The sequence below is a fragment of the Colobus angolensis genome, unplaced genomic scaffold, assembly GCF_000951035.1.
Source record: "Colobus angolensis palliatus isolate OR3802 unplaced genomic scaffold, Cang.pa_1.0 Scaffold79, whole genome shotgun sequence".
Lineage (NCBI taxonomy): Eukaryota > Metazoa > Chordata > Mammalia > Primates > Cercopithecidae > Colobus > Colobus angolensis.
This window is the reverse complement of record NW_012121709.1, coordinates 5,010,713-5,022,996: the sequence shown is the minus strand read 5'-3', so window position 1 is coordinate 5,022,996 and position 12,284 is coordinate 5,010,713. Positions and strand designations below refer to the sequence as shown.

Genomic DNA, 12,284 nt, shown 5'->3' with positions numbered 1-12,284 from the left:
GGGGTATGTGAAGGAGATGCTGCTGTTGGAGGGGAGAAGGAAGGAACACTCAGGGATCTACCCAGGGGTGACAGGCAGAAGCATGGTCTCCCTAGGAGGCTGAGGTCGGAGGATCGCTTGAGCCTGGGAGTTGGAAGCTGCAATAAGCTATGGTCATGCCACTGCACTCCAGCCTGGGTGACAGGGCAAGACTCCGTCTCTAAAAATTATAAAATAAAAGAAGAGGTTTTGGTGAGATCATGGCGGATGGGAGGCAGGACTAGATTGCAGCTCCAGACGCAGCAGCGGGTGGCAGCTCGCATTGTGAATTTTAGCACCAGATTGACTGCAAGGACAAACCAGCAATCCTGAGAGGACCCACAGACTCTCTGAAGGAAGCGGACCGCTCCTGCAGGACCCAGGAGAGCCCCCCCCAAAACTGTGAGTGCCCCAACTGCGGAAATGGGAAAGGGAGACCCTCCTCTCCCAAACACTCACCCTCACCAGGGAAGCTGAAGGTCTGTTTGCGGGAGAAGTCTCGACTTTATCTGGCGCTGAGTCAATTTGGAGAGCCGAGCAAAATACAGGGGTAGAGGAAGGAACAGCAAGCCCCTGGGAGCTCGCTGGGTCCCCGAGCAGTCCTTTCCTGCCTGGCACCACGGAGATCCAATGGGTAGGAGCAGGGGCTAAAACTCCACAGGGAGAAGCAAATCTCTAGCTGAACTCTGTAATAATTTGAACAGGGTAAGAAGCCTCCTGGCCAGAACTCAGGGGAGGGTGCAAATCCAGCGTGCAGACTCCACGGCAGGGGGAAGAACTAAAGCCTCTTCCTTGGCAGCCGGGAAGTGGATAGCCTGGGGCGGGTTTTCAAGCCCCTCTCGCTCTCCACCTGGAAACGGTCTGGGGGCTGTTGCGGTGAGCACGGTGGGAGTGAGACAGGCCCTTCATTTTGCATGGGAGCTGGGTGAGGCCTGTGACTGCCAGCTTTCCCCCACTTCCCTGACAACCTGCATGACTCAGCAGAAGCAGCCATAATCCTCCTTGGTACACAAATCCAGTGACCTGGGAATGTCACCTACTTCCCCCATAGCAAGACCCGCCCAAGGAAGAGTCTGAGGTCAGACACGCCTAGCCTCACCCCCACCAGGTCCTTTCCTACATAGGTCTTCCCTGGTAGCGGAAGACAATGGGCAAATAAACTTGGGAGTTCTGGGGCCCTGCTGGTTCCTCTCTACGTTACCGCAGCTGATGACCTCTGGAAAGCGCCACCTCCTGGCAGGAGGCTAACCAGCACAAAAATAGCACATTAAACCACCAAAGCTAAGAACCCTCATGGAGTCCATTGTACCCTCCACCACCTCCATGGGAACAGGCACTGGTATCCACGGCTGAGAGGCCCATAGACAGTTCACATCACAGGACTCTGTGCAGACAACCCCTGGTACCAGCCTGGAGCCAGGTAGACTCACTGGGTGGCTAGACCCAGAAGACAGACAACAATCACTGCAGTTTGGCTCACAGGAAGCCACATCCATAGGAAAAGGGGGAGAATACAACAAGGGAACACCCCGTGGGACAAAAGAATCTGAACAACAGCCTTCAGCCCTAGACCTTGCGTCTGACAGAGCTTACCCAAATGAGAAGGAACCAGAAAACCAACCCTGGTAATATGACAAAACGAGGCTCTTCACACCCCCCAAAAATCATGCTAGTTCACCAGCAATGGATCTAAACCAAGAAGAAATCCCTGATTCACCTGAAAAAGAATTCAGGAGGTTAGTTATTAAGCTAATCAGGGAGGGACCAGAGAAAGGCAAAGCCCAATGCAATGAAATCCAAAATATGATACAAGAAGTGAAGGGAGAAATACTTAAGGAAATAGATAGCTTAAAGAAAAAAAAAATAAAAAAATTCAGGAAACTTTAGACACACTTTTAGAAATGTGAAATGCTCTGGAAAATCTTAGCAATAGACTTGACCAAGCAGAATAAAGAAATTCTGAGTTCGAAGACAAGGTCTTTGAATTAACCCAATCCAACAAAGACAAAGTAAAAAGAATAAGAAAATATGAACAAAGCCTCCAAGAAGTCTGGGATTATGTTAAATGACCAAACTTAAGAATAATCAGTGTTCCTGAAGAAGAAAAGAATTCTGAAAACTTGGAAAACATATTTGGGGGAATAATCAAGGAAAACTTCCCAGGCCTTGCTAGAGACCTAGACATCCAAATACAAGAAGCACAAAGAACACCTGGGAAATTCATCGCAAAAAGGTCTTTGCCTAGGCACACTGTAATCAGGTTATTCAAAGTTAAAACGAAGGAAAGAGTCTTAACAGCTGTGAGACAGAAGCACCAGTTAACCTATAAAGGAAAACCTATCAGATTAACAGCAGATTTCTCAGCAGAAACCCTACAAGTTAGAAGGGATTGGGGTCCTATCTTCACCCTCCTCAAACAAAATAATTATTAGCCAAGAATTTTGTATCCAGTGAAACTAACAATCATATATGAAGGAAAGATACAGTATTTTTCAGACAAATAAATGCTGAGAGAATTCGCCATTACCAAGAATTCGCCATTACCAAGTCACCACTGTAAGAACTGCTAAAAGGAGCTCTAAATCTTGAAACAAATCCTGGAAACACATCAAAATAGAACCTCTTTAAAGCATAAATCACACAGGACCATAAAACAAAAATACAAGTTAAAAAGCGAAAACAAAAAATGAAAAAAAACTAAAGTACACAGGCAACAAAGAGCATGATGAATGCAATGGTACCTCACATTTCAATGCTAACATTGAATGTAAGTGGCCTAAATGCTCCACTTAAAAGACACAGAACCACAGAATAGATAAGAACTCACCAACCAGTCATCTGCTGCCTTCAGGAGACTCACCTAACACATAGGGACTCACATAAACTTAAAGGGGTGGAAAGAGACATTTCATGCAAATGGACACCAAAAGCAAGCAGGGGTAGCTATTCTTATATCAGACAAAACAAACTTTAAAGCAACAGTGGTTAAAAGAGACAAAGAGGGACATTATATAATGGTAAAAGGCCTTGTCCAACAGGAAAATACCATATTTCTAAATATATATGCACCTAACACTGCAGCTCCCAAATTTAGAAAATAATTGCTAATAGACCTAAGAAATGAGATAGACAGCAACACAATGATAGTGGGGGACTTTAGTACTCTACTGGCAGCACTAGACAGATCATCAAGACAAAGTCAACAAAGAAACAATGGATTTAAACTATACCTTGGAACAAATGGATTTAAGATATATACAGAACATTTCATCTGACAACTGCAGAACACACATTCTATTCAACAGTGCATGGAACTTTCTCCAAGATAGACTACATGAAAATGAGCCTCAATAAATTTAAGAAAATTGAAATTATATCAAGTACTCTCTCAGATCACAGCGGAATAAAACTGGAAATCAACTCCAAAAGGAACTTTCAAAACCATGCAAATACATGGAAATTAAATAACCTGCTCCTGAATGATAATTGGGTCTAAAACGAAATCAAGATGGAGATTTAAAAATTCTTCAAACTGAATGACAATAATGACACAACCTATCAATACCTCTGGGATACAGCAAAGGCGGTGCTAAGAGGAAAGTTCATAGCCCTAAATGCCTACATCAAAAAGACTGAAAGAGCACAAACTGACACTCTAAGGTCACACCTCAAGGAAATAGAGAAACAAGAAGAAACCAGACCCAAACCCAGCAGAATAAAGGAAATAACCAAGATCAGAGCAGAACTAAATGAAATTGAAACAACAACAAAAAATTCAAAAGATAAATGAAACAAAAAGCTAGTTCTTTGAAAAGATAAATCAAACTGATAGACCATTGACAAGATTAACCAAGAAAAGAAGAGAGAAAATCCAATGACCTCACTAAGAAACGAAACCGGAGATATTTCAACTGACACCATTGAAATATAAAAGGTCAATCAAGGCTACTATGAACACCTTTATGCACATAAACTAGAAAACCTAGAAGAGATGGATAAATTCCTGGAAAAATACAACCCTTCTAGCTTAAATCAGGAAGAATTCGATACCCTAAACAGACCAATAACAAGCAGTGAGATTGAAATGGTAATTAAAAAATTACCAACAAAAAAATGTCCAGGACCAGACAGATTCACAGCAGAATTCTACTAGACATTCAAAGAAGAATTAGTACCAATCTTTTTAACATTATTCCACAAGACAGAGAAAGAAGGAACTCTCCCTAACTCATTCTATGAGGCCAGCATCACCCTAATACCAAAACCAGGAAAGGACATAACCAAAAAAGAAAACTACAGATGGATATCCTTGATGAACATAGATGCTAAAATCCTTAACAAAATACTTCCTAACTGAATCCAACAAATTACCAAAAAGATAATCCACCATGATCAAGTGGGTTTCATACTAGGGATGCAGGGATAATTTAACATGCGCAAGTCAATAAATGTGATACACCACTTAAATAGAATTAAAAACAAAAATCACCTGATCATTTCAATAGATGCAGAAAAAGCATTCGACAAAATCCAGCATCCATTTACAATTAAAACTCTCAGCAAAATTGGCATACAAGGGACATACCTTAGTGTAATAAAAGCCATCTGTGATGAATCAGCCAATATAAAACAAAATTTCCAGGTACGAGATTAATGTACACAAATCAGTAGCTCTTTTATATACACCAACAGCAACCAAGTGGAGAATCAAATCAAGAACTCAACCCCTTATACAATAGCTGCAAAAAACAAAACAAAACAAAACAAAACAAAACTTAGGAATATACCTAACCAAGGAGTCAAAAAACATCTACAAGGACAACTACAAAACATTGCTGAAAGAAATCATAGACGACATGAACAAATGGAAACACATCCCATGCTCATGAATTGTTAGAATCAATATTGTGAAAATGACCATATTGCCAAAAGCAATCTACAAATTCAATGCAATCCTCATCAAAATACCACCATCATTCTTCATAGAATTAGAAAAAAACAATTTTAAAATTCACGTGGAACCAAAAAAGAGCCCACATAACTGAAGCAAGACTAAGCAAAAAGAACAAATCTGGAGGCATCACACTCGCTAATTTCAAACTATATTATAAGGCCGTAGTCACCAAAACAGCGTGGTACTGGTACAAAAATAGAGACATAGATGAATGGAACAGAATAGAGAACCCAGAAATACACCCAAATACTTACAGCTAACTGAACATAACAGAAACATAAAGTGGGGAAAGGATACCCTTTTCGACAAATGGTGCTGGGATCATTGGCTAGCCACATGAGGAGAATGAAACTGGATCCTCATCTCTCACCTTATACAAAAATCAACTCAAGATGGATTAAAGATTTAAACCTAGGACCTGAAACTATAAAAATTCTAGAAGATAACATTGGAAAAACCCTTCTAGACATTGGCTTAGCCAAGGATTTCATGACCAAGAATCCAAAAGGAAATGCAATAAAGACAAATAGCTGGGACCTAATTAAACTAAAGAGCTTTTGCATGGCAAAAGGAACAGTCAGCAGAGTAAAGAGACGACCCACAGAGTGGGAGAAAAATCTTACAATCTGTACATCTGACAAGGGACTATTATCCAGAATCTACAATGAACTAAAACAAATCAGTAAGAAAAAAACAGACAATCCCATCAAAAAGTGGGCTAAGGACATGAACAGACAATTCTCAAAAGAAGATACACAAATGGCCAACAAAAATGTGAAAAAATGCTCAACATCACTCATGATCAGGGATATGCAAATCAAAACCACAATGTGATACCACCTCACTCCTGCAAGAATGGCCGTAATCAAAAAATCAAAAAACAATAAATGCTAGTATAAATGTGGTGGACAGGGAACATTTGTACACTGCTAGTGGGAATGTAAACTAGTACAACCGCTACGGAAAACAGTGTGGAGATTCTTTAAAGAACTAAAAGTAGAGCTGTCATTTGATCCAGCAATCCTGCTGTTAGGCATCTACCCAGAGGAAAAGAAATCATTATTCAAAAAAGATGCTTGCACACGCATGTTTATAGCAGCACAATTCACAATAGCGAAATCTTGGAACCAACCCAAATGCCCATCAATCAACAAGTACATAAATTGTGGTATGTGTATGTGTGTGTATATATATATATATTCCATCATATATGTGTGTATATGTACACACACACATATGTACACATATGTGATGGAATACTACACAGCCATAAAAAGGAATGAATTAACAGCATTTGCAGTGACCTGGATGAGATTGGAAACTATTATTCTAAGTGAAGTAACTCAGGAATGGAAAATCAAACATCATATGTTCTCACTGATATGTGGGAGCTAAGCTATGAGGACGCAAAGGCATAAGAATGATACAATGGACTTTGGAGACTTAGCGGGAAGATTGCGCCTGGCTTGTGGCTATTTGTTGCAGCAGCCACAGGAGACTAGGTTGGCAGGTGACTCACCTTCAGAGAGACCTGTTCTCGGAGCGTGGAGTTGGCGTAGGCGAAGGTGCTAGCCATCCCAATGCACACAGCGATGCCTGTGGGACAGAGAAGGCCTGACGTCACCCACTTAGACTCATCAGGCCTAGCCGGGGTGCTGAGCAACATGAGGGAAAAGACACATTCCTAGGCCCCTTGGAGTTGACAGAAGAGAGAGAAAAATTTAAAAAAAATCCCACTTCTGGGGGATTTGGGCTGCCATCTAAATCTCTGGGAATTCTGAGTCATTCTGACTTAGGGACAGCATTTAGGTCCCTGTGGGGATACTTTATAGCACTGGCTAAGGGGATGGGCTGTGCAGTCTGGTGAGGGCCGGGTTCAATTCCCAGCTCTGCCACTTCCTCTCTGTGTGAGCTTGGGCAAGTCACTGCACCTCTCTGAGCCCCAGTTTCCTCATCTGTAAAAGGGACACAGCAATAACATTACTTATACCTCATGGAGGGATAAAGCTTCTAGATCGTAATCCCTAGCAGTTAGTAAATGAAGCCTCTTATTATTTCTACTTTCAAAAAGAATCTGATAGAATCAGATAGAATTTGTGATAAAAGCATACACTGAAAAAACCCACAGCTGGACGCAGTGGCTCACGCCTGTTAATCCCAGCACTTTGGGAGGCCGAGGTAGGCAGATCATTTGAGGCCAGGAGTTTGAGACCAGCCTGGACAACATGGTGAAATCACATCTCTACTAAAAATACAAAAATTAGCTGGACATGGTGGGCACGCCTGTAGTCACAGCTACTCAGGAGGCTGAGGCATAAGAATTGCTTGAACCCAGGATGAGGAGGCTGCAGTGAGTTGAGATCACACCACTGTACTCCAGCCTGGGCAACAGAGCAAGACTCTGTCTTTAAAAAAAAAAAAAAAAAAAAAAAAAAAAAAAAAAAAAAAAAAAAAAATGAAAGAAAGAAAGAACTCACAGCACCATAAGGAATTCAAGTTTAATGTTCAATGAGAAAAAAAAAAATCCCAGCTAACAGACAAACATGACCCAGGCAGATGGCATAACGGAATTGAATTTTCTTCCACCAGTCATGTAATTGCCACTGTTTGCCAAGCTACAATCTTGGAATTCTCTTGGAATAATGCTTTTTGAGTCCTGCTTTTTGTTATTTGCAGACAGGATTCCTCTTTCACCTGATGCTCACTCTATCTATCTATCTATCTGACACTGTCACACTCTGTTGTCCAGGCTGGAGTGCAGTGGTGCGATCTCAGCTCACTGCAGCCTCCACCTCCCAGTTTCAAGTGATTCTTGTGCCTCAGCCTCCCGAGTAGCTGGGATTACAGGTGCCTGCCACCACGCCCAGCTAATTTTTGTATTTTTAGTAGAGAAGGGGTTTCACCATGTTGGCCAGGCTGGGCTCAAACTCCTGACCTCAAGCGATCTGCCCACTTCAGCCTCTCAATGTGCTGGGATTACAGGCGTGAGCCACTGTGCCCGGCCTCACTTACTCTTTTAGTAGGCATGTGCACTCCAGCTATTTTTCCAGATCTACTTTGTAGAAGCTGTATTTCTTCATTTCTTCACTATAAGCACATAAAACAAGAATGAGTAGCCCCATAATCCTTTTTGGTGCTCTTCTCTGTGATTAAAAAACAACAACCAAAAAAAAAAAAAACCTGCCAAGTGAAAAAGAAAATGACCATACTCACAAAACAAAACTGAGCTGTGATGCCCGAATTCAGGGTAATGGGGAACATGCCAGCTTTCACTTCTAGGAATAGAAAGGGTGGGGCTGCTAGGACAGCACCCCAGCAAGGAAGGTGGAGGAATCCCAGAGAGAAGAAAACAAGAAATAAAGAATGGTCTCATCTCCTCTTGAGGCTTTCTCTCTCTCTTTTTCTTTTTTTTTTTTTTTAGTAGAGATAGGGTCTCACTATGTTTCCCAGGCTGGTCTTGAACTCCTGGCCTCAAGCAATCCTCCCATCTTAGCCTCGCAAAGTGTTGGGATTATAAGTATGAGCCACCGCACCTGACTCATATTTTCTCATGGAAAATAGTAGGCCACAAGATAATTCTTACCATCACTCCTACTGCAGTACTAAAACAACAGCCTATAAGCCCGCCGGGGCACAGCAACACCATGATCTAGTAAGTAAGCCGGGCATGGTGGTTCATGCCCGTAATCCCAGCACTTTGGGAGGCCAAGGCAGGTGGATCACTTGAGGTTAGGGCTGAGAATCGCTTGAACTCAGAGGGCGGAAGTTTGCAGTGAGCTGAGATCACACCACTGTACTCCAACCTGGTGACAGAGTGAGACTCCATCTCAAAAACAAAAACAAACAAAAAAACAGTAACATTAATAATAACAATAACAGTATACTAGGCCAGGCACAGTGGCTCATGCCTATAATCCCAGCACTTTGGTAGGCCGAAGCAGACAGAACACCTGAGGTCAGGAGTTCGAGACCTGGCCAACATGGTGAAACCCTGTCTCTACTAAAAAATACAAAAATTAGCTGGGCGTGGTGGCTGTTGCCTGTAATCCCAGCCACTTGGGAGGCTGAGGCAGGAGAATTGCTTGAACCTGGGAGGCAGAGGTTGTAGTGAGCAGAGGTTGCACCATTGCACTCCAGCCTAGGCAACAAGAGCAAAATTCCATGTCAAAACAAACAAACAAAAAACAGTATACTAGAGGCCAATTACTGACTGTTGACTATGTGTTAGATAGGAGGCTGAGCACTTTATGAATCATTATATTATTTCCTAATAATAACAGTAGGTAGTATTTATTCATCATTTGCTGTGTGCCAGCCTCTATGTTAAATACTTCAGTGTGTGTGAATAATAAATATAGCATGCTGGGGCAGTGGCTCGTACCTGTAATCCCAGCACTTTGGGAGGCTGATATAGTGAGACTTTGACTCTACAAAAAATTTTACATTTAGCCGGGCGTGGTAGCACACGCCTGTAGTCCCAGCTACTCGGGAGGCTGAGGTGGGAGGAGCGCTTGAACTTGGGAGGCAAAAGTTGCAGTGAGCGAAGGCTGCAGTGAGCTGAGACCTGCACCACTGCACTCTAGCCTATATATATAATAATGTGTTTTATACGCATTAACTCAAATTTAACATCACTGTGATCCCATGAAGAATATAAAATCATACCCCCACTTTACAGATGATGAAACTGAGGCACAGAGAGGTTAAATAATGCACCTAGCATCACACAGCTAGGAGGGGACAGAGCTAGGGTGCAGACTCCAGCAGTTTGAGTTATTACACAGGACTCCTTCACACCAGCCAACCAGCGAGGAAGTTTCTATCATAACTCCCACTAGACAGATGAGGAAACTGAGGCTCAGAGAAGCCAAGTGACTTGCCCAAAGTCACACAGCTAGTCAGCCAGGATTTGAACCCAGGTCTGACTCAGAATCCCACACCCTGAAGCCCATGTTGGTCTCTACTGTCTCTCCCTGGACTTCAGAGGAGGAGCCCCCAGGCCACAGGCTGCAGGCAGCCTGCGTGTTGAAGCCCATGGCTAGGACACCCATGCCCCCAAAACTCACCGAGCTTATGCTGGAAGCACAGTTTGGCCAGGAGGATCAGGATGAAGGGGAGTCCTTTCTGGAGCCAGCAGATCACAGCCTTCAGCTCGGACAGGGCAGGGGCGGGCGTCCCAGGCTGCTCATCACCTCCCTCCTCCGAGTGCCCCCGGTGCTCCCCACCCACGTGCTGCAGCAGGGAGCCCCCACGGTGGCCGCCGTGGTGGAAGTGGTGGTGGGGCTGGCGGTGGTGGTAGGCACCCCCCTCGCCCCGGCCCCCTCCTTCCTCCCTGGATGCGGGCATCTGGATGAACACGTCCCCACCGCCAGCGGAAGAGCCCAGCACCAGGCTGGAGGGGAACGAGCTGGCGGGCAGGCTTCCTGATAAGCCCGAGAAGAGCGCTGGTGGGGAGGCCGCCTCTGCCTTCAGACTCTCAAAGACGCCACCTTCATCCACACTCGCCTCAGAGCTGAGCGTCTGGCTGCGGTTTCTGGGTGACAAGGGGAGAAAAACCCCAGGAAGTCAGACAGATGGAAAAGACCTTACTCCAGAGGAGGATGGGAACCAATAATATCAATTATGTTATGGGTTAAGCTGTGTCCCTCCTCAAATTCACATAAAGTCCTTCTTCCCAGGACCTCAGAATGTGACCCTGTTTAAAGATAGGGTCTGTACGAGGCAATGAAGTTAAAACGAAGTCATTGGAGTGGGTCCCAATCCAGTGTGACTGCTGTCCCTATAAGAAGAGGTTAGGGCTGATGCAGTGGCTCATGCCTGTAATCCCTGCACTTTGGGAGTCAGAGATGGGAAGACCACTTGAGCCCAGTCGTTCAAAACCAGCCTGGGCAACATAGGGAGACCCCATCTCTACAAGAAATAGAGATAAATTAGCCAGGCATGGTGGTGCACACCTGTAGTCCCAGCTACTCAGGAGGCTGAGGTGGGAGGATCACTTGAGCCCAGGAGGTTGAGGCTGCAGTGAGTCAAGGTCTCACCACTGCACTCCAGCCTGGGTGACAGAGAGACTGTCTCAAAAGGAAAAAAAAAAAAAAAAAAAAGAGGAAGAGATTAGGACACAGACAGGTACAGACAGTAGACCATGTAAAGACCCAGAGAGAAGACGGCCATCCACAAGCCAAGGAGAGAGGCCTCAGAAGGAACCAACCCTGCTGATACCGTGATCTCAGCCTTCCAGCCTCCAGAATTTGTTAAAAGAAATTTCTGTTGTTTAAGTCCCTCCCCCCGGGGTACGGTACTTTGTTACGGCAGTCCTAGGAACTAATACAAATAATATTAATAACAATAGGTCATAACCTTTATTGAAACCTACTATGTGTCAGATAGTCTTCCGAGTGTTTTGCATTGATTAACTTACTAAATCCTCCCATTAACCCTGGAATTAGGTCCTACTGATATTCCTGCTTTACAGATAAAGAAATGGAGGCTCAGAGAGAGAAAGTAACTTGTCCAGAGTCACAGAGCTGGTAAGGGATGGAGTAGGGGATATTCGAACCCAGGCCGACTCTCTCTAGAGCCCATTTTAGTAACCAGCACATTTCGTTGAAAAGGGAGCACAGAATTCTATGATTCTAGAATTACCTCGGGATCGCAAGGACCCCTGGCTCTGCAGTCTTCAAGTTCAATGGCCCCCAGTGTCCTAGAGGGGCCAGCCTTGGTCACAGCTGACATTGGGTGGGCGGCAGAGAGTAATATGAAGAAGACTTAGCTGGGAGGCCCACATTCAAACTCCAGCTCCACCTGTTCTAGGGGCCTTACACCTCTGCACTCAGCTTTCTTACCTGAACAACGGGCCTTTATTCCTGAATAGAATTCCTGGGGGTGGGGGTGTTAAATTTAAAATACGTTTTGCAATAATAGGTTCTCAATACGTGGCAACTGTTATATCTAGTTCCTATGGAAGACCTGCGAGGCCAAATTGCTTTCTCTAGTTCCAAGCAAGGGCCTCTTGGGTTGGAATCAGGCAAAGGATTCTGTGGCTCCTGCAGAGCCACTGCTGGTGGAGCAGAGAGCCCGGAGTTAGGCCTGCAGGAATGCAGAGCCCAGAATTGGGTGCTGTTTCCCATGAACACCAAGTTCTGGATACCATCTTTCTATTCTTAGGTTCATCCTCTTTTCTTTCTTTTTTCCTTTTGAGACAGAGTCTCGCTCTGCCACCCAGGCTGGAGTGCAGTGGCACAATCTTGGCTCACTGCAACCTCCGCCTCCCGGGTTCAAGCGATTCTCCTGCCTCAGCCTCCCAAGTAGCTGG

General features: G+C 44.3%; 1 protein-coding gene across 1 annotated transcript in view; it reads right to left on the bottom strand.

Moving 5' to 3' along the window:
• RNFT2 (ring finger protein, transmembrane 2) overlaps positions 1-12,284 on the bottom strand; it is a 129,207-nt gene that overhangs the window by 105,961 nt on the left and 10,962 nt on the right. The window contains exons 4-5 of the mRNA XM_011928704.1: positions 10,039-10,505; positions 6,492-6,568 (exon numbers count right to left, since the gene is read on the bottom strand). Coding sequence (XP_011784094.1) covers positions 6,492-6,568; positions 10,039-10,505 — 544 coding nt within the window. The remainder of the gene's footprint in view (positions 1-6,491; positions 6,569-10,038; positions 10,506-12,284) is intronic.